We start from the raw sequence: 26673 nt of genomic DNA on the forward strand, positions 1-26673 counted from the left end.
TCAGAATGTGCCTGACCCCTTCCATGTGGTATATAGTCAAAGAAATACTAAACTCTAATAGAACATACAAAAATAGACTCTTACTAAAAATAAAAAGTATGTGTAAGTGGAACAAAAAGAGGGCAAGGAGTAGTTAACAGACTTATTTGCAATGGTGCTGACAGGCAGCTGTTTGCGTCTCTGAATGTTCTCCTTGAAATATTTCCTTCCCCACTTCCCTCTTGAAACTGTTTTCTTTCTCTGTCCCTCCTAAATGTTTCCATTGTTTATGGGCAGGTCCTCACAAGTCCTTCAGTCTTGGATTTCTCTTAAAATTCCAGGCAGATGGAGCACACAGCAGCTCATCCTCTGAATATAGGAATGAGGGAATTGGTGAGGCTTGCGTGCTAGGCTGCTGGATCATCTTCCAGCTAGTAAAAGGACGGAGTTAGTGCTGCCAACGAATCTAAGCAATGAAACCATAGTACAGGCCCCCCTGTCTCGTAGCCCACAGCCTTTGGAATCGCTAGAGACCTAGGGTTTCCTCTCAGGTAGTCTGTTTTCCCAGCCTGCTTCCAGCTTCTAACCCCCACATGGAGTCCAAATGAGTTGGTTGGGAAAATCAAAGTAAAGCCTCATAGGGGTCCAGGAAGGCCAGGTGTAGGTACTGCATAACAGCAGGAAGACATTAAGGGTATAGCATGTGGGAAACACTATCAGAGTCCCCTTTCCTGGTCTAAAAAGAAAAACAGGAGGCTGCTTGAGAAGGGGAGTGGGTACAATCAGCAAAGAGAGAGAGAGCTAATTGATCAGTCCTTGAGTTTCATGGGGACTAGGAAGGAGTATACCGGTCTGTGAGCTTCTGTTTTCATCCTTGCATGTTGCTGAAAAAAGATGAATCTTTCATCATCTACAAGCCTTTATTTTTTAAGGTGAAATGTAATTATATCATTCTGTAGGAAGAGCTTTCATTCGTAAGCATCTTTGATTTTGGTTTATCTACCTGTCCTTACTGAGAACCTCCCAAGGGCTTCCCATACAACTCCAGTAAGTGCCGTGATGGCTGCATGAGCAGTGTGAGGAACAGTGCCTGACCTCCAGGAACTGTGGAACACACGTGAAAGTGCCCACGAACAAAGCAGAAAGTAGTTAAGCCACATGGCAGAGGGAAGAGTTCAAAATAGAGGGGAAAGACCAATCTGAGATAAAGCAAACGGGAGGAATAGCCTGGAGCAGTGTTTCTCGGCCTCGGCGGTATAGACATTTGGGGCAGGATAATTCTTTGTTGTGGGGGCTGTCCTGTGTGATGCAGGATGCTTAGCAGCATCCCTGGCCTCTATCTACTATAAGCCAGTAGCACCTGTCACCTCACCCCACCCCAGTTGTGACAAAACAAATGTCTACAGACATTAATAAGTGTCCCCTGGGAGGGGTGCAAAATTGTCCCCAGTTGAGAACCACTGCTCTGGAAATATGGGATGTGGACGGATAATAGTATCAAGACCCACAGAATTTTTTATTACCATATGCTCTCCTGCCTTTCACCCACAAGCTAGCTAAGGAAAGATAGAGAACTGGAGTGACAGAGGTCTAACCGAAAATGTAATGCACTCCTAATTTTAAAGGTGATCTACGTTCATGGAAAGTTCTCACCTAACATGGTGATTTGGATACTCGTGTGGGGTGAGATCCTGTGACTCTTGATGCCCATCCCAGCTGTCATCCCTTTGGATATTTCCTCTAAGCAAGGATATCAGGTTTCCCTGAAACCTAACTTGAAAAGAGGTTCTAGGAAAATGAGTTTGGAGGATATGTAGGAGACTAGTTCCTAGAAACAAAATAAGATTTTTACAGTGTTTAGGTGGGAATATGACAAACTGATTCAGATGTGAGAGAGAAGGAAGAGAGAGGACTTCTTCTGTGATTGCAGAGGCTAATCGGTGAATTGGTTGTTGGCAGTAGACTTCACTGCACCAAGCAGGGCTGAGCTGGGAATCTCTGAGGCCCAGGTCTTGGTCACTGCTTCCACGGTCACAGGATGGGAAACACATCTCACTGCTCCATCTTGGTGTGACCTTGTCAGAAGAGAAAAGTTCAGCTTTACTAAAAGCTCAGGATCTAAGCAAAGTACGAACCAACAGATTGAAAGATGGTTCAGTGGTGTAGATATATGGGAACAGTCAATAGTGTTGAAACATGTGCCAAAATATAAGCATGAGAAATTACTAAATTGATAGAACTATTAATTTTTGTAGGATAGCAGGGCAGAGAAATCATGTGGGAGAAAAGCATAGCGCATGTAAGACGCAATAGAAAAGCAGGCAGGTGATGTGAACTACAGAGGCTCTGACCATCATCAGCTGTGTGACTTTGGGCATGTCACTTTAACTGTGAGACTTAATTTCTTCCATCTATAAAACACGGGTTTAGTCTATTCAAATAAATATTCACTGAGCACTTACTATGTATCTGATACTCTTTTAGGCACTGAGGATATAGCGATCAACAAAACTGATAAAAATCCCTGTTCTCATGTAAGGGAGGAGGGGGGTTGAAATAGGGAATTTCTAAAACTCGTAATCCTAACATTCTCTGGTCTAAATTCCTAATTGCAGGAATCAGAGAGTTTAAAAAATGGGTGGGGGGATTCCAAACCACTTGTCATCTGGGAATGCAATCTTCTTTATGAATAATCCATTTCAGAGAACATTATAAAAGCATAAGACCAAAGCATCATAGTTACTTTTGGTTCAACTAGGTTCTGACTCTTAAAAGGCAAGTGCTCTATATTCCAGAATATTATGCTCAAATGACAAGACACATTACAGTCCGGCCTGTCTTAGAGATGTTTGATTAGGAGCCAAAAGAAATACATTTCCCCTAGAAATAGTAACACCTGATACAAATCTAGATATTGAATCTGACATATGAAGGTGGCATTTTCATTTCATTAACAGAAACTGCCAAGCAAGTTCAAGAAGTTCTATGCGGAGTTTGAAAGTTTAATGGTAAGTGACAGTGGCTCCTTCATTCTGTTCACTGTCTGCATTAATCCAGTTTCTGATTAGCTGAATTGAAGTTCTCATTTCAGAAATTTTATCTGTCCTTGTATGACTTTAAGAAGTTTATGATCCCGTTTTAGTGCTGCTAAAACAAGCATGTCTGCCTAATGAATGGCACCCTCAGGAACTGACTTAAAGAGGACTTATGTCCCACATAAGGTCAATTTGTGTAACTAAGAAAAGCAGTATAATAGGATCCTTTCTGTCTAGCGCAGGTTGGCTATGGGTTGGAAGCTGCGTTTTCCTTGGCTTGCCAAAATTATTTTTCCCCATTGGCTGGGATGTGTTAACAGACAGAAAAGGAGTGAGTGAGACTTGGCAGGAGTGATGGGTTGGTTTCAGAAAGGGCAAGTGGGGACTGGCTGTGCAAGGCAGAGAGGAGGGTCATCTGAGCTCTCAGGAAGGAAGTGGTGCTTCAGGAGAAGGGAAATCTTGTGGCTGGAGTTTGTTTTACCCATTTCCTATATGCTCTCAAAGGGAATCTCTCCCCTTGATCCCTGTAGGCAGATCTCCCTTTCAAACAAGAAAGGAAACAAAAGCAAATTATTTTCATGTCGTATGGGAAGTTGTTTTAAAACAAAAATCAATTTGTTTAACCAAGTCTACCTTTCTTTTGTGGCTACACTTGATTCAAAGTTACCTGATTGTGAGCTGACAGGGCTGGGTGTGTTAGGAGGTAGAGGAGGTGGTGTATGCGTCACTAGTCATTAACCAGCATCTCTTTGTTTCTCTGAAGGATCCTTCGAGAAACCACAGGGCCTACAGGCTGACAGTAGCTAAGCTGGAGCCTCCTCTCATCCCCTTCATGCCTTTGCTCATTAAAGGTAATTCTAAGGAAATGCACAGGCCAGGTATGTGGGGAAGAAGATGAACAAAAGCCTAATCAGGTTGATCTCTTTGGGAAGAATGATCTCATCCTTCCACCTTCTTCATCCTCTCCTCTCAGCCCTGACTTTTCTGAAAGGGTTGGGAAGATTATTGGAGGAGCGGGGATCCATGATTTGGAAGACTTGATAGTGAAACAGACGGTTAGTTTAGAAATTTTACTAATCTCAGGTAAAGTGCTTTAGAAAATTAAACACCTGCATAAAAGGAACTATTATCAGCTTTTTTCAGCTGCAGTGTTATGCAAATCCTCCAGCATAATCAGATGGTGCTACTGTGGTTTCTTAGTATGACGTATTTCTGTTAGTGATTGGAATGTGAATTTATTTCTTTGCAGATATGACATTTACTCATGAGGGGAACAAGACGTTCATTGACAATCTAGTAAACTTTGAAAAAATGGTACGTACAATATTATAACCTTAACCACAATGTTTTTTTAAAATGAAATTTGCATTTGTACTAATAAAGGAAATAATTTCCATATATGCTGCCATGTTAAAAAAGGTAGTTACAAAGAAAGGAGTTTTGAAATATTTGGTTCAAATTGGCTACCTATTTTAGTGTGTCAGTTCTCTTTTGTGAAATTGAATAGTATTTGTGCTGTGGCTCACAGCAGCAGCTAGCTTTTATGCTATGTGGTTCGTCCTTGGCTGCCTGTTGCTAAAATGCACAAATGTTCCAGAGTGACTTCCATGTTCCATGTTTTGTGGAGCTAGACTGCCACAGGATGCCTTTGAAATATTTATCTGCTAAGCCTGACTTGAGTGCATGTAGGTAAAAGGCAGGTCTATAGCAGATCTTTATTATGTAGTATTAATCGAAAGGTGTATTGCTTATTCCAATAAAGTTCACCCAAGTTCAGAGAGAGAACTTGAAAATCTTCATAAGTAAAAACGAAACTTTTTAAAATAACAGATGTGAAACTGGCACACATTCAGCATTTTCCAACCCCCTGACCCCAAAAAAGCTGTGTTATCTAGCATTAGGTACTTTGCAGTTTATTTTCTTATCTTCCGTGAAGCAATAAAGCAGGTCTTGCCAAAACCTTTCTTTAGCTACATAGTACATGTTAGTGGAATGCTCCATTGTCTTCTAAACGCTTTGGCTGCGGCCGGGATGGATGGGTGTTACAGTGTTATCTCTGTGTGGGTGAGCATCTGCCCGGGGTGATGGTTTGCAGAGGTGAATGTGAGGCTGCAGGAAAAGCTCAGGACTTGGAGTTCAGGAGACATGAGGTTCAACTCTCCGCTTCACCACTTTGTAGCTGTCCCTTAACTTCTCTGTGGGTCACTTTCCCCAACAGAAAATGGGGATCATGACTGCTCCATCTATCTCCGGAGATTGTTGGTGGGTCCAGAGCATAGAAATATTCTTGTAAGCCGTAGAGTACTATAGAATTCTTATCAGAAAACTGTTCTAATTGTTTCTTGAAATCCAGCTAGTAGGGATGACTCCAGGGGAAAGTGAAACGTCCTGCAGTAATCCTATAAGGATCACACCATTCAGCTTTGGGAATGAGCTTATTGCAAAGCCCACCCTGGTAAAGAAGTGCAGCAGTTGCTGGGCACTAGGTTTGCATGTCTTAAACTTCTCAGGAAATAGCACATGGGTCCACACTCTTCAAAGACACTCTATACAAGAGGGCAAATATTTTCTCAGCAGTCTTCCTCTCCACCCCCTGCCCACACCAAGGGCAGGGCATGAACATCTCTATTACTGTGTGTTTAATAATTCTTTGATCAAAGTAAAAAGCATTCTTTGCTCACTTATTAGTATGGAGAATTAAACATATTTCCCTGATTTCTCAAAAGGAGACCTGTTTTCCAGAAATGAAAGATTTAGCAAATAGGTAAAGAGCCTTCCAAATCACTTATGCAGAAATGCGGACTGAGAGGTGGCTAAGCCAACCATTTGACTATAAAATATATGTGCACGGAGGCATAGAAGTCAGAGTTTCCTAAAGAGTTGACTGAGTTTTAAAACTTTTGATCTTTAAAAGTTAACTAAACAGAACAAACAAGAACAGCAAAAATATCTGTCAAGGAGGCTGAAAGTTGTTTCATCTGGGTTTTTAGATCTTGGTATCACATCAATAACATGCAAAGGAAAAGTCAAGATCATACTCAGTGGATGTTAAGAGAGGTCTCCTTCCCTGTTTTTGCACGTCATGCCCATAGCAGTGGATTCTTATATGCCTAGCAATGAGGAGAGATGTCCTTCACACCCTGCTCTCAGAAAGAGTCCACTTTTGCTTAAAAACAACTGAATAGCTAAGATAGCAGTTCAGCTGCAATGACAGACACCTATGTTAACAATGGCTTAAGCAACATAGTTTCTTTCTCACTTAAAGGTCCAAGCGAGTATGGTAGTTTTGCTTCAGGAAGCCGTCAACGTTCCAAGCTTGTCTCTTGCCATTTCACCATCCGCATGGTCCAAGATGGCGGACCACCATGACCCCATTCCAGCTAGACAGAAGGGGAAAGGGAAAAGGTGAAGACATGCTTCTTCCCTGCAAGGATATGACCTGAAGTTGCACTTACCACTTGGCTCACATTTTATTTGCCAGAAACTTAGTCACACGAAGGGAAAGTTAGAATATGTAGCCCTCATTTTGGACATCCATGTGCCCCACTCAAAATCAGGCAGTTCTATTCCTATGAAAGAGAAGGGGAGAAAGGATACTGAAAGGGTACTGTTAGTTCTCTGCTCCAGCAACTATACATTTTATTTCATTTGATAAATCATACTGTTGGAAAGTTTAACTTTAAAATTGCCCTTCCAACATGGATGGACATTGAGGGTATAATGCAAAGTGAAATAAGTCAGAGGGAGAAGGTCAAATACCGTATGATTTCCTTCATTAAGTAGTAGATAATAACAACAATAAACAAACACATAGGGACAGAGATTGGATTGGTGGTTACCAGAGGGGAAGGGGGGAGGGAGGAGGGTGAAAGGGATAATTCGGTACATGTGTGGTGATGGGTTGTAATTAGTATTTTGGTGGTGAACATGACGTAGTCCATGCAGAAATTGAAGTACAATGATGTACACCTGAAATTTTTACAATGTTATAAACCAATGTTACTGCAATAAACAAAAAATTTATTAAAAAAAAAAAAATTGCCCTTCCATGAGTTAGATGTTACTGGAAAATTAAATGGAATTTCAAAAATGTTTGATTACGTTTTATAAACCTGGCATTGACCAACCTGGCACTGGTTGCCAACTTTCCAACCTTTTCTCCCCACAAACTAGCCCACCCCTGCCCCCAAACTACCACTACTACCTCTTACAATTCCTACTAGTGGCTGCTGTTATTCCTGTGTGTCTTGGGGGAGGATACATCTCCCTTTTCAGGTTGATGTCCATGCCGCTTCTCAATCATTCATCAGCAAGGCCAAGGTGGTGAACAGAGCTGGCAGCCTTTGTGGGGCTGGTAAGCTGTATCCCCAGAGGGAGCCCCTGCCAGGGGCAGAAGTCACCAGGGGAGCCAGGAACACGGATGCCTTTTCTTGGTGGCAGCATTGCACAGTCACAGCAAACGACCATGTCAACCCTAAGTATTTTTATTTTGAACCTCTTTACCCTTGAGGTATGAAATGAGAATTAGAGAATTTGTTACATATTGGTTTTCAGGATTTACGAGTATGAACAGAAGAGAATTCACACTCTGATCCTTATGCAAAAAAATAAAAAGACATTCTTTCATTTGGGGGGAACATAAAGGAGTATTCAAAAAAATGTTTGAATAAAGCCCTTTGTAGCTTTCTATGGCATACATGAATATTTATAACATTTAGGAGGTAGACTAGCAATGGATTAGAGGATAATATGCTGGCCGGCTGCCACTATCCCAGGCTGCATAAAGCATGCTGATAGCCACAGTTGCTACTGTATTAGGAGGCTGGTTCTATTTCAGACGTACCCATATTTAGGTGTATTATTTATGAATATCATTTTAAGATAGTCATTTTATTTGAAATGAGAAGCATAAGGCAAATTTCTGTAGTTCTGGAAACGTTAACAGAAGCTAATTCATTAAGGAAGAGAAATGTTTTGAATTCTTTTATTTTTGTATCACTAATCATACCATTACATTATTAGCAATAATATGTTTTCTATCACCGATAATATTATTACAAGATTCATAAAGAGAGCACTGGACTTTTATCAAGCTAAGGAAAAAAGAATCTCCAAGTAAAAATCCAAATGTTCAAATCCACCCAATTCCCAGACATTTCCAATACGATAGAAATCTACAAGAGGACTTTGAAAGTTTACTTCTTTATGTAGAACTCACAAACTGGGCTAAATGCAGATTTTCCAAAGGATATGTTTCAAAGCCATACAATGTGTGTAGAGTGTCCAGGCAAAGAATTTTGCTAGGAAATATAAAAAAATCCACAAAGTAGTACTTGGCCTTTAGGAGATTATATGCAGTTGAGAAGATAAAACATAAACACATGAAATATTACAAGTCAACAAATATATAAAAACTAGCTCACAATAGTAATAGAAGAGATATCAAAAAGCAAAATGCGAAGAGAGGTAACTTCATGCAGCTGTATCAGAGGAAAATAAAACCCTGTTAAATACAATGACATAATAGAATCAAATCCAGACTTGCTACCCTGAGCACTCGTCCGGCCTCATCTCACACTTCATCTTCTCTGTTCTCAGTCCAAGTTGACGTAGCCAACCTTCTTTCTTTTCCTTTCTGCCTCAGGGTTTTGCACTAGCTGTTACCTTTGCCTGAAATTGTCTTCCCCCTAGTCTTCACCTGTCTGGCTCCTTCCCATCTTTCAGGTCTCCGCTCATATGTCCCCTCCTCTGAGGGGTCTTCCCTGACCACCCTTCAAACATTCGTCTACCCTGCACACCCAGCACGTTCACACAGATAACCTTGGCTTGATAGCTGGGTCCACAATCTGAGATGATGTTCTTTACTTGCCTCTTCATGGTCTGTCTTCCTCACTAGAATGTAAGCGTCCTAGACCAGGTATCTTATCTATTTTGTTCACTGATATTTCTCCAAGACCCTAGAAGGTATCTGACTCATCATAACTAAGCAAGAAATACCTGTTGAATAAAAGAATAACCGAGTCATATTCCAGTGTTGGACTTAGTGAGATAGACAGTGCACTAAAGCATTTTTAAAGGATTTTATGTAACAAAGATTTAATCCAAAAGTGTTTTCTATTTCATTAGAAAATTTGATTAAGCAGAATGTCCCAAGCATTTTGTGTTGCTGATACTTTATGCAAGATGACTCCCTTAGCCTTCTGTTCCTAACTGGACATTATTCTGTCCCCCTCCTCCCTGTGGTGCTGTGTCTGTCCTTCAGTTTCCTTCTCTGAGTGCAGAGATGCACAGTACTCTGCATGTGTCTGGACAGGCACCTGAACTGCCATGTCCCATGGCCACCATATGTACGATATACCATGAGCATCATGCATGTTACATGCATCTATCTGTATGTCACACACCTCTTGGATATTAAATATCCATAGCCAGGGGACAAGGCTTAGGGTTCTTCCTCAACCATGCGTATGGTGAAGACTGGCTCAGCAACTGGGCCTTTTAATCTCTTATCTCTGGTCCTTACTGTGCCCTTAATTCCACTTGGTTGCTATCACGGGCACAATCTTTGTAGGTGAGAGACTATATATTTCTAGATCTTGTTGTGGGAAAAAAATTCTTGTCCCAAATATATGAGGGTGTGAATGAAATAATCAGATGGTGTAAATGTGGTTTTACACATGCTAAGCAAGGAATAATTTACTGAGATCCCATATTTGATAGGCATACAGACGAGGGCAGACTCAAATCAGTAGAGGCAGAAATAAGAAAAGAAAAAGCAATCTGGCAAATATTAAGAACAGGATGGCAAAGAACTCAAGGGGCAAGAGAAGGAAAGACAAAAACTGTTCAGGTTAGGCATTTAGAAGAGGTCTGAGGTCCGGGAGCATCTCCTCAAGGGACTCGGAGCAGAAAGACAGCCTAGCCTAAGAGGAGGGAGGCTGTTCTGGCAGCTGTCTGCGAGTGGGAGGTTGTGAGAGTGTTAATAGTGCAAGGTGGCATTGCCTGGAGGGCCTGCCAGTCTGAACTTGAAAAATAGACGTAGAAGTCTGCTCCTCTTCAGCGTCAGGAGAGCTGAGGGCCAGCTAGGACTGGGGGACAAGAGGCAGTACAGAGCTGGCCAAAAAAGCTAGAGACAGCTAAAGGCCTCGTGGGTTATCCACTGTCTAGATAGGAGTGAAGGTGGACCTCAGCCAGCCCACTCCTGAGGGGAGGGCGCCACAGAAAGGTAAACAGGAAGGCCAAGGCCCCAAGGGCCTAGTCTGAGAAGAGGCCCCTCTGACACCTCATTGGATTCAAGAATTACTTGCGTCCAAGCTTGGGACTGTGGCCTCAGGGTCTCTTGCTTGTGCCAGGCTACAGTGTGGACAGCTGGTCACCCCTTCCTTGGGACAGCATCTTTGTACTGGTCACTCTGCAACTCAGGCCCCAGGAAGGACACCTGCTTCTGAGTTGCTCTGTTTTCAGCTAGACGAAGAAATAACTACATGAGCATAATTACAGAGTCCTTCACTTGCTACCTCATTTTTCCTGTCTAAGCTGCCCTCCGTGGGTTCATGTCCTGAGGGAGATTCTGCAGCTTTCAGTTGGGCCCATCTCTCAGCCCTGTAGGTGAGGCACTGAATGAACATATTAATTTTTGCAAATAAGCTCTGAAGACCTTTACGTAGAATTAGTCCCCCAAAAAATGCTAGCTGTGTGAAATTTGAAATGTGGAATCCCAAGGGGAAGCCTGGCCCTCTACCTGTGGACTGTTTTCTTGGTTAGAATCCTTGAGGGCAGTCTGATGAGCAGACTGTTAAGGTAGATATTCTCAAGGCGGGTGAGGGGGAGTGGATCAGAATCGGTGTAGGTGTGGAAAAGGGGTCCACACTGTCCACCTACTCTGATTCACAGCCTGTTCTCCTAAAGGAGCCTGTTCTCCTTACCTTGCCCCTGGATTACAAATCACTGTTTTAATAAGCCGGTTGCTCATAGGAATGTGTCATAAACCACAGGTTTGCTGGAATGGAAAAAAAGACAAGAAACTCTGCTTTGGAGTAATCAGGTATTTTCCCACTGACCTGGCATTATAGGAAAGTTGCCCGGCCTGCTCCAGGCAGGCCAACCTGCTCCAGCAGGACCGCGAAGCCTAGGGTATAATTTTTGCTTTCCTCCCTGGGGTGGCAGTTGGATAATAAAGCCTATGTCTCTTTAACCTTAGTTTCTGCCAACTTTGAGAACACCAATGGATAAACAACTGTCGGCTATGAAAAATAACCCGTGAGGTTTCAGTCTGCAGAAGGATAGGAAGACTCTCACTAGAAGGATTTTAGTGGAGATAAATACAAAATCCTCCACTTTGGTCCAAGAAATCAGCTGCACATCTACAAAGAGCTGCATCCGAACAGCAGCTCAGTGAAATAGGCTGAGAGGTTTAATTCACTATTAGTTCAATGGATGTCAGCAATGTGACTTTTTTAAAAATGTCACTTACACATGTAGCATCATCTAGATCAAGGAGGGAAAATAATAATTCTTGTGCACTCTGTGATTGGCTTCTTCTAGGGCACCACATCAGAGGCTGTTCAGAAGAGACCCAAAACTGTCTTAAGACAAATTGTTGAAGGAAATGAGGATGTTTGGGCTGAACCAGAAATGACTTGAGAGTGGGGAGATGTCCATGAGAGTTGTCTTCAAGTATTTGAAGAATTGTCCTGTTAAAAAGGAAATAAATGTGTTTGTTGTGGCTCCAGAGCTCAGAACTGGGTTCAATGGGTGAAAAGCTAAGGGAGAGAGACTTTGACTCAAAATGATAAAGAAATTTCTAATAGTCAGAAATGTCTAAAAATGAAAGGGGCTGTCCTTGAAGGTAATGAGTTCCTTGCGGCTGGATGCATTCAAACAGTGGGAAGCCACGGTATATAAGCAGGCCATCAAAGGCATTTTGCACCCTGGAGACAGTTGAAGAGGGGACTTCTGAAGTCTCTTTCAGTAGTCCAGGAAAGTGCCTTGTGGCTGAGGGTAGTTGTCAGTGGCATATTAAATATTGCATATGTCAATGAGTGCAAAAGAGAGTGGAGTTAAAATATCAAGTTAACCCTTCTTTGGCCTTGTGATAGCATTCTGTAACTATGCATTGATCAGCAATACTAGTGGGGTTCACACACTGTCACTGAGGGTTTACATATTACAACATTATCGTGCAGACCTCACAAAGGAAGAGAATGGACCTTGTTGCAAAGCCAGATTTGGATTTCAAAGTTAAACTGAAGTTATCTATGAGTACAATTAAAAAAGATACGTCAAAATTAAAACCATTGTTAAAATTAATCAAAGACTTAGAAAGGTAGAATGAACTCCAGAGCTGGAAATTACTGATTTAAACAATTGTTCTCACATTTTAAACTACATAATGAGCTAAAAATTATGAAGCCTCAGAATATAGCTGTAAAGAGTAGTCTAAAACCAAAGTCAGAATGAAATGTTTTAGCTTTCAAAACTAAAAAGCAGAACAATTACTCCCTACAAAATGGTATAGGAAGAGGTTTCTGACCCCTGCTAATTGTTTTATTATTCTTCAGAGGGGCATACTGGCAGCATTTCCCAGGGTTTTCAGTAATTACACTCCATTCAATATCTGAAGAATTACAATAATTCTGCATGGAATATACTTGTGCCCTTCGGATGCAAAGCCTTTAGAGATGTGAAAAAACAACTTAAAGTAAATTAGCAGGAAAATTATCATAGTTACTGTTTATTTCAGGGCTCCATATATCAGAGGCTAATTATACATTGTATGTTACATTTTCTTGGAGGTATTTGTAATATATTTCTCATGCTGATCAACAGACGTGCTGGTTTTTAGGATTGTTTATGAAAGTGAAGTCCGAACTTTTCCGATTGCCTCTTTGTGTATGAGAAATTATCCAGTGCAGACACATGTCTCTTAATGCTTGTCAGAGTCCTTGAAGCAGTAGTATTCAGCGAGGTATTATGAATGTTCACATGTATATCTTTGTAAAGCTTCGACTCTTCTGTGAATATTTTTCCTGCCAAATAAGTTGATTTTTTTTTAACACCATATAAGCTTTCTCAAAGTCGTTTTCCCTACTTTGGCAGGCCCAGGGTCCATGAGAGAAGAAAGCAAGGAGTGGAATTACATAGCCACTCAAAGATTAAAAAATCTCTTCTCCTGGCTGGAGCCTTATCAATTTTCTGCTGGTGTTAGAATTAATCCACCATCTCTGCAGGACCCCCTTTAAAGTCTGAGCAGCAAAGGCATCCTGAGACAGTACACAGAGAGTGGGGTCCTGGCTACCGTTAACGTATCATGAGCAAGAAATGTACATCCTGGCTAAGAAACCGTGCTTAGGTCTCACTGATGTTTTTCCTCGTATTTCTGTCCTTCATTTTTGTTCTCCTTTCTTCTTTTGTTTCTAACTGAATTGAGTGCACTATAAAAGATTCTCTTATATGTCTTTATAGCAACCAAACATTTACAAAGAAATTAAGAAGATCACTTAATGACAAAATTAACAAGGGTTAAATAAATTATGATCTATCCATATGATTGAATGCCTATTCATTTGAAAAATATTTTAAATGCACATGGCGTGCATGTGGAAAATAGTCACATTGCCATGTGAAAAAATTCAAATCAAAACAAAAATATGTTAAGTATGACTTCAATTTTTTGAAATATATACTTTTATATATTTATTTTTAAAGTATTAGAAGGGAAATACCAAAATATTAATGAAGTTACTCTGTGAAGTGATATTCTAGGTGACTTTTACTTTGCTCTTAACATTTTCTGATTTTCTGAAATGTGCATGTGGTAGTGTCAGAAAGGAAGAAAAAGGAAGGAAAGAAGGAGGGAGGAAGAGAGGAAATCAAATAATTAAGATTAACATTAAAACACACACTTTTGCTAGAAGATTAGAAAGGTCAGTAATGCGTAGTGTATAGAAAATGTATAGGTAGAATATTTTAACTCTGACTGTTGAGTCAATATAATCTAATGCCTCATTACTGAGTCCTGTTCACTAACTAACCTTCTCTAAACCTAGGACAGTTACAAATTCTCTTATAAATTCGCAGTGACCTCGAGAAGGGATGGTGAAAACTAGTCCTGAGGAATGAGGTTCAGTCTCAGGAGCGACAGGCTGCTTTTTATGACCAGAGGCACAAGCAAACAATCAGACTAGAGTTATGCCGTTAGTATTCCTCACCTGAAAAATGCCTTGTATGTGTGTGTGGGTGCCTCTTTCAAGTAGTTAAACCAGTTATAGATCAACCAGTTGCCTCCAGATAGTCAATGTCTCAGACTAAGCTATTTTTCATGGTCCCAGGTATTGCTGAAATAAATAATGGTTTGTTTTCCCTTTTGGATTATACTCTAAGCTTACTTGCATTTCAGTCTTTCTTTTTTCTTTATTCTTTTTAGCGCATGATTGCAAATACTGCCAGAACAGTGAGATACTGCAGGAGCCAACCCTTCAGTAAGTTAAAAGCCGCTGCATGCTGCAATATGGATCTTGGTGATTAAGTACTTTTTAATGAGGCTACTGAGACATTCTAGAAGTCTGGACAGTATTTGATAGTGTCAGAGACACTTTGGACCATGAATTCCATGTGATAGGGGCCTTGAGTTTAAGGAAACTAGAAAATAATGATAGAAATATTATTTTATGAATGAACTTAAAGAGAATTAATGTGCTCTTTCCAGTGTGGCCAGAGACAACAAAGGCATGATTGCCTGCAAATCCTGCCTCAAACCAACTCTCTTCATGAATCACTGCTTGTTGAGAAACTCATGTCAACTCTTGATGACTCAGTTCTGTCATTTGTAAACTGGGAAAGATAATATTTATTGTCTCTTGGGATGTTGTGAGAATGCATTAATGGGTATAGCAATTTGTAAAATTCCCATAGCAGGAATTCATATTCTATTTCTAGTATTCCCAGGTGAATTTAAGGTGCTCTTCTTAAAATCTGAAAATAGAGCACAATAACTGGTATAATGCTTTAATATGAAACTATTACTAATAATAAATAGCAATTTTCAGCTGTTGGGAGTTGAGTTTCGTCATAGCACCAGCTCATCCTGCCAGAACAGTGCTACTGTCTCCACTGGGCTGGGACTTTGGGTGGGTGGAGTTTTGGCTCCCTCAAGCTGGGCTGGGAGTGAGAAGGTGGCCACCGTAAAGTTTTTTGCCAACTTCATTGTATGAGTCACTTGAAGTCATTTGGCTCATTGAGTCAACATGATAATTTGACGTGGACATGACTGTGAGGCTGTCAGTACCATCCCTTCCAATAAACCTAGTGCTAAGAGACTAAAGGTTTCTCATTGTATTAATGAGAGCTATTTTTGCTCTTTCTAGCACAGGACTGGCCCAAAGCGTGGGTTTGCTAACACAGGATGCCGGAACCGCTAAATGTTCATCTTTTAATGTATAGCGGAAAAAATCTGGGAAAAATAATCTTGACTTGGGGAGCAAGTAGACCTTTAAAAAATTGATTCAAATGATTGTGCCTCCTCTTCTTCCAAAATGAGAATAGTCTTGCACATCATCAACCATTCCTATGGGAATTCTTCCAGAATTAAAGTGTCTCATACCTCATCATCTAGTAATTTACTATATGTATAAAGACATAGTCACAAAGCAGTTATACAAGTGGATATGAGAATATATAAATGATGCCAGTCTATAAGAGGGGTTTATAATCTAGAATTCATGACCTTTCAGGGGAGTACAGAAAATTCCTGAAATTAAACACAAAATTTTGTGTGCCTGAGAGGATTCATAGCCTTGAGAAGGTTCTCAGTGAGGTCCAAGTACCAAAGAAGAACCGTGGTAGCATATGTTTTGTTCCATAAGCCTCTTTGAGAGTAAATCCTACATTCTCCTACATCTTCTCCTAGAGAAGGGGGGGGGTTATATATATATATATAAAAAGTCTCCACTGCATTTGTTGAAGTTATCAGTAACTGCTGGTAAACAACAGCTGCTCAGCTCTGAAGTCAACAATCTATACATAAAGCTATAGGAATAGATTCATAAACATTATGGCAGTATGTACAATGTAATTACAGTATATTGTACATGTAGAGTACACTGCCAGTAAGAAGCGAGGAAGTTAAGCACTGTGGTATTATTTATATGTGATAATCATACTGATGAGTTTCTTCTTAGAGCGAGCAGGGGCCTTTGTATCTTCTCTCTGCTTTTCTGGGTTTGGACCTGCAACACTCCCCTTCACCCCTTAAGCAGATGGCATTCTCATTGTCTTTGGGAGTGGTGTGTGGATCTAAGAAGAGCAAATGGACTGCAGAAGGCAGTGTGCTATAGCAGAAAGAACACTGGTCCAGAGTCCAGACTCTGGCTCGGCCACTCCCAGCGTCTCACTAGATGAGAGCCCCACACCCGTGATCCACAGGGCAGAGGCAGCCCACAGACCGTGGCAGAGGTGTTGCATCCAAACAGAGCATTTTTTTCCCTTTTATTTAGAAACAAAGTCACCATTAAAAAATTGGGAGAATTCCTGGGGAAGAAATTCAGATTTCTCATTTCTCTGTAAAAATAAGATCTGGCAACTCAGGGTGCAGATTCCCACGTGGGAGCAGCATGTAGGAGCTGAGTAGTCACTTCTGAAGGGACCTGTGTTTCCGGTTCACCACTGTCAGATGTGGCTTTTCTTATTCATGTGTATTCCCTGCACAGGGCTCCGGGCATTTGTTTCTTCTTTCAGCCTGGTTTTAGGGAAATCAGCTAACGTAAGATAGCCCCGTGGCTCGCGTGCTTGGGGCAGTGGGTGAGAATAACGGTAACTGGGATTTCAGAACACGTAGCATCAGAGAACTGAAGGTCTAGCAGCAGTCATGACTTCAGTCCATGAGTTGGGTTTTTTATCTGAATAAGGACAGGCTCTAAGAACACAAGGTCCATGCAGTAATGCTGTTTATTATATGCAAGTAACAAGGGGAGTCGGACTTAACTAGTCTCGCTGGCTTGCGTCAGTTCAGCCCAGATGTTAAGTGCTTTTGTTAGGAGCCAATGAAAACTATGTCTTTTGCCATTAGTCCTCATCTGGATCAAAGGGGGCAGAGGTCAGAGTGTGAGACACAGGTAGGATGATAAGGAGAAACAATTTTAATGTATAACCAGGGACGGTCAGGCAATGCTTTCCCTTTTATTCGGTGCCATTTTTTTTTTTACAACATGCAATGCAAAGGAAAATTATCAAAATAGGTGATTCCAGGGAAGAAAGGGTGGGAGGGAGGAGACAGAACATCCAAGTGGAAACATTTCAATGAATATGGTGTGTTGAAAGGTCTTGATGGAACCCGGGAATCTATAATAAATGTAATAAGTAGTTGGAGAAAATAAAGCTGTATCTTATATTCATATATTATGCAATGCCAATTCTACTCTTTTCTGTTTCAACAGATCCTGATGCAGCTCAAGCTAATAAGAACCATCAGGATGTCCGGAGTTATGTACGGCAATTAAATGTGATTGACAACCAGAGAACTTTATCACAGATGTCACACAGATTAGAGCCTCGTCGACCATAGACGTTTAAAGTGCCCAGAACAATGGTTTGCCTCCAGTCCACAGTCTTTCAAAATGCCATTTATGCTACTACTGACTGTATTGTCACTAGAGAATTCTACAAAACAAGCAAAAACACATCCTGAGACATCTCAGGGCTGCATTCAGCTTACCAGCATCATGACAAGAGAAGAAATTATTTGACTTGCATAAAGCTTGCACACTTTAGCTTAGGAATCCCCAGTTTTAGTCACCCTATTTTATTTCCAATTTTGCCATCTTCTTTGCTGAAACATGAAATAAGACCCACAGGCAGAGTTTGGTAGAAATATTGTCAAGAGAAATATCAAGCCCCTGTCATTTTTTTCTAAGAATGTTTACAGGGTGAGATGTGCTACAAATGCAATTTATTTGGATACATCAGTGGTGGTATAGTTTCATAATTTTTAACTCAACATCTTGATTTGGAGCATGGGGCTTTTGGAAGGTGCTGAGGAATTCGTGTAAATCCAAATTATAGGCTGTATTCTTCCATCTTCATAGTCTTGCCTCTGAAGGAATTGAACCTGACCACATTACTATAAAACATTATGGCTATTTATGTAATTTAGGGAGGACTGGTCTGTAATTTCTGAATGATATATAGAATAATATTTATGTTTACAATGTAACTTTTTTAAACTTACAAATCAGGATTACATACATAAGAATTCCACTAAGAAACTCCAAGGTTCTTAAAATTGCCAGCATTAGGATAAAAAAATAACATTTCAAAAGAGCACAATATGCACAAAACATTTTTCAAATTTCCTGGGCATTAAAAACCTATACTATTGGCTAATTATTGTTACTGAAAAAAAAAAAAACCCACATTTTTTCTGGACTTAAATGTTGTTACAAATATCTTAATTTTCGGCAATTGTTTTGCACTTTCAAATAGATTGTAAATAGTTCATTCAATCAATGGTATAGAGTTATTTATTTGCTACATAATAGATATTGTGCCAAATAATTACTTTTTATTTATTTTATTTAGTATGTAATTTTGGAGTACATTTTTTTCCTGTTTTCACAATTAGGCTACATTTAATGTGTAGGAATTGTATGTATGTATATCTTCTGTAAATAATAGCTAGTATCTTCATTAAATATAATTGTTCACAAGAAAACGTTGTGTTGTTCTCAATTCCTCTAATATGAGAGGGATAACCATTTGGTATGGTGGGGTCCTCCATTTTTTAACTGAAAAAAATTCACATACTATAAAAGTTACCTTTTAACTTTTAAAGTGTACCATTGAGTGGTTTTTAGTATATTCACAAGATTGTACAATCATCATCACTCTCTAATTCCAGAACATTCTCCTCATCCCTAAAAGAAACCCTATACCTGTTAGCAGTCACTTCTCATTCTCCTCTCCCTCCAGTCCCTGGAAACCACTAACCTGCTTTCTATCTCTGTAGATTTACCTATTCTGGATATTTCATATAAATGGTATCATATAACATGTGGCCTTTTGTGTCTGGTTCCTTTCACTTAGCATAATGTTTTCAAGGTTCATCCATTTTATAGCATGTATCAGCAGTTCTTTCCTTTTCATGGTTGAATAATATTCCATTATATGGGTATACCACATATTGTTTGCCCATTTATCCATTGATGGACATTTGGGTTGTTTCCACTATTTGGCTATTAGGAATATTGCTGCCGTGGGCACTGGAATTTAGAGCTGCCTGGTATGGGGCCTCGTACCATTTCTCAGTGATTTAAACACTTAGTAAATATTTGATAAAGACATTTCCAAAATTCTTTAAATTCCAGACATGTCTCTATTTTTTAATGTCAACCTTTTCTAGAGTGTGTTCCAGGCTCTACTAGTCTCACAAGTTTACAAGCTGTTCCTCCAAAAACAGATACACAACTGCAAAGCAAAACACAAAACCAAGATGGTATCTTCAAATAAATTTGGGAACCATTGCATAATATACCCTATTCTTAGAAATGAGTCTCGGTATTCATTAACATATTAAAGGCTCTGAGAAGTCCTGCTGTAATCCCTTTTAACATCCCACAGTCAAAGCCCACTTTGAGAAATGCTAAAGCAGGCAAATGCCTTTCTGTGTTCATTTATATAGTGGTTCAAGGTCCTCAGGAGCAGAAGTGTTGTTTTATGCAGTGTTATACCTCCTACACAGTGTAGAGCATAATGCTTGGAATGTACCAGAGAATTAAAAAAAAAAAAAAAATCACTGAATAAGTTTTCTTGAAGGCATTATCATTTAGCATTTCTCTATCTCATAGACCTCACTATCAGCTGCAAAGTTTTCACCATTATATAGTTTTCTTTTTCTAGATAATTTTAAAAGCTGACAAATGAAGCTGATAGCCTATCCCTTGAGCATCTTTGCTCTTGTTTACTCTTTTTTACTCATACCTTACTGCCAAGCTGGCATCCTATGTCAGACGGCTCCTTTCCCCTAATTCCATGGTGACTGACACCTTATGACCTTATTTTAATTTAGTTTCAACATTATTCAAAATTAATACATATTCTCTCATATATAGTCCCCTTGGTCTTCCAAATGAGAATAACAATTGCTCTACTTAATAAAGATAAGAGATTTTTAATTATGCCTGGCTTCTTTGAAAATGCATTAAACTCCGTTATTCAAGGTAGTGATGGTGAAGTTAAAGAATTCACACTCTAAAAAGGCAGAGTAGTAGACAAGCAATCCTTTCTGAAGCAGGAGATGCAGTTAATATTTTTAAACTTGCAAACAAGCCAAAAGAAAATGAGATGCCTACAGGGTCACAAGAAGGATAATGAGGTTTGCTGGAAGATGTGAAAAAGAAGAAAGAAGGTTTTTACCAAAAGTGCCTGTAGAAAATTATACATTTAAGTGTTTAACATACCTGCTTAGCAAGGTCACTGGCACAGTGTACAGGAGCTAAGCTTTTCCAGCAATTTTTGAATACCACACAGGTTAAATAGATTTCTCCTGAATTCAATAACATTTCCTCTTAAATATGAATGCAGATCAATGACGACCAGTGTGAGGAAATTAAAAGAAATTGTCATTCTGGTTTCAAATTATGCTTATAATTTTTTTAAAAATCAGCGTAGAAAATGCAGTGTGGTTAAAATGAACCCGTACCTTGAATAGCTTTCCTTTTACCGTCAAGCGAAAATGTATTACATTTCTTGCTTCAGAATAATCTCTATTTGCCCTCCATGGAGAAGATTGTGATGTTAGAAGGGCAGGTCACAGCATCCCTGACTACTTATAAACTGGGGAAGAACCTTGAATTTAATTAGATATTGTTCATTATCTTTCTATTCATTCATTCATTAGCAAATAATGGTTGAGGGGCTCACTGAGGGCCAGGGCCTCTGTGAGCTCAGGATTCAATGGTGAGAAAAACTAGGGGCTCCCTGTGCTCCTGGAGCTTAGCACCTATGGAGGAGACAGAAGATTAATTAAATAATCAAACAAATAAATATAAAAACACCTCCAAGGAAGGATATGGTGTTGCAAGAACACGTACTAAGGGGATTTAACCTGATCTGACGTGAGGAAATGTTTCCTGTGGAAGTGACAGCTGACCTGAACGCTGAAGGATAAAAATGCTAACTAAGCAGAGAGCAGAGAAGAATATGTTCGAAGCAGGAAACAACCTTAGCAGCATGAAGGACTGAAAGATCACTATGGCAGAGCCAAGAGAGCACCAGTGAGCATGCTCCAAGATGTGGAGTAGACTTAAGATGCCTTTGAGCATGCTCCAAGATGTGCTGGAGCCCTAAGACAGGCTCAGGGCATTAAAGATCTTGCAGGCCGTATTAAGGAGCATCATCTTTTACCCAAGAGCAGTGGGAAGCCACTGAAGTACTTGAGGCAGAAGGTTGCATTTATAATGGTAGCCCTTGGAGGGTAGGATCATTACTTTTTGTTATTACACTGCAGATGACACGTGGTGTCATTCCTAATTTTCTTTCTTTTTTTTTTTTGTGAGGAAGATTGGCCCTGAGCTGACATCTGTTGCCAATCTTCCTCTTTTTGCTGAAGAAGATTGGCGCTGAGCTAACATCTGTGCTCATCTTCCTCTATTTTGTATGTGGGACACCGCCACAACATAGCTTGATGAACGGTGCTTTGGTCCGTGCCCAAGATTTGAATCTTCGAACCCCAGACTGCCGAAGCGGAGCATGCAAACTTAACCACTACATCACTGGGCCGGCCCCCCCGAATTTTTTAATTACTTTATTGTGTAAGTTTAAAGGTAGGGCAGAGGGAATTGAGGATAATGGCAAATACTAAAAAGCAGCATTAAAAAGCAGTGTGGACCCAGATACCCACACAGATTCAAACACCATTCCTCCTCCCGACTTAGTCCACACTGGGCCACTTTTTAATTTTTTTCTTGTGGTTAAAAAATACATAACACAAAATTTACCATTTTTACCCTTTTTGAGTGTACAATTCAGTAGCATAAAGTACATTCACATTGTTGTGCAACCACCAACCACTATCGATCTCCAAACTTTCTCATCAACCCGAACTGAAACTACCCTTTACACAATAACTCCCCACTTCCCCCTCCCTATAGCCCCTGGTAACCACTATTCCACTTTCTGTCTCTATGAATTTAGAGGTTACCGCATATAAGTGGAATTGTACAATATTTGTCCTTTTGTGTCTGGCTTGTTTCATTTAGCATAATGTTTTCAATGTTTATCCATGTTGTAGCATGTATCAGAATTTCATTTCTTTTTAAGGCTGAAAAATATTGCGTTTCATATATATAGCACATTTTATTTATCCATTCATCCACCAATGGAAAGCTGGTTTGTTTTCACCTTTTGTCATTGTACATAATGCTGCTATAACATGAGTGTACAAATATCTGTTCTAGTCTCAACTTTCAATTCTTTGGATATGTACCTAGAAGTGGAATTGCTGAACTGTATGGTAATTCTATATTTAATTTTTTGAGGAACTGCTAAACTGTCTTCCACAGTCGCTGCAACATTTCATAGGCTACATTTGACATAGCCCATGCTTACCTATGTCATCTTGGAGACTGAGGTTGCCAATGTATGGCATGGCTGCTGGGAAAAGCAGTGGCTAGGGGACCCAGGGCTCGGTATGTGAGTGTTCAAGCATGGAGCAGGAAGCCTCCATTCAAGCCATGACAGCCCACAAGGCAGTTACAGCTCCAGAAACAGCCCATCCTTGCGCCCTGTTGGTTAATGTAGCTGACTACTGTTGCCTGTTGCGTGACACTAAAGGATGAGAGGACTGGAGGAAATGCTACTAATCTCAAGAGAATAAGGGCGTGGGAATGGGAAAAGTGCCTGCCTTGCTTGGACTCCTCTGTACGTGCTTGTCCAGCAGCTAGGGAAGGTCAAGGATGATGCTACAGGAAGCCAGGATTTTTGTTCCTGGGGCAATTCAAATTTGGGAAGATTGGAGCCAAAGCTTTGCCATAAAGGGAAATGAGAACAAAGCACTGTGAGCACATGGGCACTGGCATGGGAGTAATTCCAGACTTGGGGAAGAGAGAGGGTCCGGGGCCGGGGCATGTGAGAACTGCCCAATTCTGCAACAGTCTCCTCACCTCAGCCACATCTTAGGCGCAGAGTGGAGAAGAGTGGAATTCTACAATAGAAGGATCAACACAAGAGAATAATTGGAGCAAAATTGGGCATAAAATTCTTCAGGACAGGTTTTGGCAGCACCTGAGAATAGAAGCGGACTGGAAGACCCTCATGAGGTCTCCGTCCACATAGCCGGAAGCAGGTGGCAAGAGTCTCTAACATGATAACAGGGCCCTGGCAGGAATGGAAGAGAACTGATGATTTCAGGCAGGAGTCTTGACATTTTAGGGCAGAGGGACAGACTGTAATGGTCCAGTCTCCACAGCAGGAAGAAGGGGTCAGGGTGAAGAGACACAGCAGCTCTGGGAGGAGACAGGTTCTGTACCCCAAGATGCGCAGCTTTAGAAGGACGAAGAAAGAGGTGGTTCACAGGAAAGATAAACCATATCAGCAAGTGTATTAGTTGTTGTGTGCAGTAGACAGCGTTATCCAGAGAAACAGCACCAATAGAATGTGTGTATATATTGAAGGAGATTTATTATGAAGAATTGGCTCACACAACCATGAAGCCTAGAGAGTCCAAAATCTGCAGTGTGGACCAGCAGGTTGAAGACACAGGAGAGCTGATGTAGTGCAGATGAAGCCCAAATGAGTCTGCTGGAGAATTCCCTCCTGCTTGAGGAGGCCAGTCTTTTTGTTCTAGTCAGGTCTTCAACCAATTGAATGAGGCCCACCCAATTATTGAGGGCAATCTGCTTACTCAAAGTTCAACGATTTAAATGTTAATCTCATCCAAAAATGCTCTCTAAATTAACACAGAAAATTAGCCATCACACTGTATAACAAACCACCTCCAAATTAGTGCGTTTAACAACAACAATGACTCTATGGGTCAACTGGGTGGTTCTGCCAATCAGGGCCAGGCTTGGTGGATCAGGGCTGGGCTCAGTCATGCATCTGCAGTCAGTTGGTATAGGATGGCCTTAGATAGAATGGTTCATCTCTGCTTCACATAATCTCTCATCCTCCAGCAGGCTACCCTGTGCTTATTCACTTATTGGCTGGGGAAGATTCCCAAGGAGCAAGCAGGTAAACAAGAGTTCCTGAGGCCCAGGCTCAGAACAGGCACACCATCACTTCTTCAGCACTCTGGTAGCCAAAGTGTGTCAAGAGGCCCGCCAAGATTCAAAGGATGGAAAAATAATTCTGTCTCTTGATCTGCAGAGCTGCAAACTCACATGGCCAAGGTTATGGATACAGAGAAAGGAAAATTGCAGCCATTTTTGCAAACTGTCTACCAGAGTGAAGGAGGCCCATAATATGAGTGGCTGGAAGGTTTGCTGCTCTGGTTTGGGGAATTTTTCAGGGCCTGGTGCTGCCATGTGTTTAAAGTGCTTCTTCAGGATGAATCTAATAGCCCTTGGGGGAGGAACATGGAATAGCAGAGAGACAACAGTCTTTAAAATTGGATACATCTGGATTTGATTCAATCAGGGCCACCTCCAGTCTATACAGCACCTTCATGTGTATTAAGAAAAAAATCAGCTCTTCTCTCCAGTTGAGACTGCCCCATTGGAGAGCTCCTCCTCAACCAGGCGTCCTGTGTGTACCTCAGCCTACACCATCGTGTACAGTCACCCTGAGTTGTAAACTTTGGCCAATGTATTTACCTCTGAGCTTCAATTTCCACATCTGCCAGTGGGAATTATAATACCTCTCTCACAAAATCTATGGTGAGGATTAAATGAGTTAAGGTATACAGAGTGCCTAGTATAGCATAAGAGTGGTTGGCACTCAAGAAACATTACTGCCTTTCCTGCCTCTCTGCTATAATGAGAGGCCACGGTAAAGAGTACTTTAGCACATTCAAAGAGTCCTGAGAGTCTTCAGCCAAACCAATTATGAAAGGATGGAAAAGGAAAGAAACATATGGGGGCTTTAAGTCATTGAAATTGACTGGTCTGGAGTTCAAGAGGCCTGTATGATGCTTATCCTTTGTACCCCTAACTTGGGTTACACCAATTTTGCAAAGTTTTTGCTGCAATAATTGAAACAGGATACCATATCTTGTATAGACCCAAATTAAAAGCTATTTGCAGTGGAATAGAAAACATTTTTAATTACTGAATGAAAGAGAAGAGAGGAGAAAATAACATAAAAGACTCGTGCTTCTTACCAATATATTCATATATGAAAGAGTAGATCAGAAACTGAATCAAAGTGTCACTCAAGTCATATATACATAGATCACACTAGAAGTTAGATTTAACCTAACCTGGGTGTTCATTTACATGTTCAGTCCACATAGCCTAGAAACAATTATGCACTGTTATGAATTCCTCCTAAGAAAGTAGCTCATTATTGATAGTTCTAATCTTCTCTCACCTGATACTCACAGGCTATTATAAAATCCATTTATATTTATAGCTTCAGAAATTAAATTGAAGGTATGAGCCAATGTGGACATTAAATTAGGGATTATTGCTTGTGGCACTCTATGTGAGCCAGGTGATGCTGGGCCATTTTAATTAAGAATTCATTTTCAATAACACCACAAGCAAATGAATAACACTAAGTCAACATTGAAACAGTTGCAGGTGGGAGGGATTATGGGAATAACTGAGATATGCAGTTGTATTACAGTATTAATGTGCAGAGTTCACTTATGCATTAGAAAAAAACATCTTTGGAGCAACTGAATATAGTCTGTAACAGGGCATGGAAATATTTTGAGCACCAGGAGAAGATGATTGCTAGGGGGAAAAAAGAGGAAATTCTGTACTTATATTTTAAAATTAGAAGAAAAGCAAGGTTACTAAGGAATATAGAGTTTTAAATACAAAGTTTTCTGAATGCTGACATTGGAAGAGAATTTTCTGGCTATATTGATTCAATAATCAATGCTTTTTGCCTATCAGTTCGCCTGCCATTTATTGAACACCTACAATATGTCAGATATTTACACACAGTATTTTATTCTAAATACCTAAGAGATCAATAGTCTAGCTATTTACTGATGAGGAAACACTGAGAGAAATTAAATATCTTGCCCAAGGTCACATGCTTAGATTATGGCAGAGTAGGGGATTCAAACCAAGCATATCTGTTTCCAAAGCATGTGTTGCTAAGTACAAGGCTATACTGTCTGTCTCTCTTTTTGTCCCCAGGAGGAAAAAAATTAAAAATAACAGAAAAGAGTTCAGGAATCAAAGCATGAGATTAATTTTGCCAAAATATTGTAAGTGAGGTTTAGGCAAGAGATTTGGGTGTATTTTTCTCTAAAGTTTTATCTTTGGACTAGAAGTGTGTGTATATGTCCCTTCATAAATATCCCATATATCAGATATATGCTATGGGAAGCCTTTATGTGTTCACCATGAAGAATCCCCTCATTCAGCCAGGGGCTTCTGTTGTGTTTGAAATGCTTTATCTCTTAAGCTTAGTCGCTGATTAGCCCACATGTGTTTTCAAATTGTTCCCTATTTCATTAAAAATTGACTCCACTGAAATCAAAGCATTATTGAAC

The 26673-nt window shown here is 40.2% G+C and overlaps 1 protein-coding gene across 8 annotated transcripts in view; it reads left to right on the plus strand.

Annotated features, from left to right (window-relative positions):
- The window catches only part of RAPGEF4 (Rap guanine nucleotide exchange factor 4), a 298329-nt gene extending 279975 nt beyond the window's left edge, over nt 1-18354 (plus strand). For 6 of the 8 annotated variants that reach the window (XM_058549262.1, XM_058549261.1, XM_058549266.1 and 3 more), the window contains 5 exons: nt 2937-2987; nt 3778-3892; nt 4264-4328; nt 14440-14494; nt 17447-18354. In XM_058549262.1, the coding sequence (XP_058405245.1) occupies nt 2937-2987; nt 3778-3892; nt 4264-4328; nt 14440-14494; nt 17447-17574 (414 nt within the window). In that variant the 3' untranslated portion in view covers nt 17575-18354. The remainder of the gene's footprint in view (nt 1-2936; nt 2988-3777; nt 3893-4263; nt 4329-14439; nt 14495-17446) is intronic. The other 2 variants (XM_058549268.1, XM_058549260.1) reach the window with 1 other exon arrangement.
- The last annotated feature ends 8319 nt before the right edge of the window (nt 18355-26673 follow it).

The sequence above is a fragment of the Diceros bicornis genome, chromosome 10 (assembly GCF_020826845.1).
Source record: "Diceros bicornis minor isolate mBicDic1 chromosome 10, mDicBic1.mat.cur, whole genome shotgun sequence".
NCBI classification, from domain to species: domain Eukaryota; kingdom Metazoa; phylum Chordata; class Mammalia; order Perissodactyla; family Rhinocerotidae; genus Diceros; species Diceros bicornis.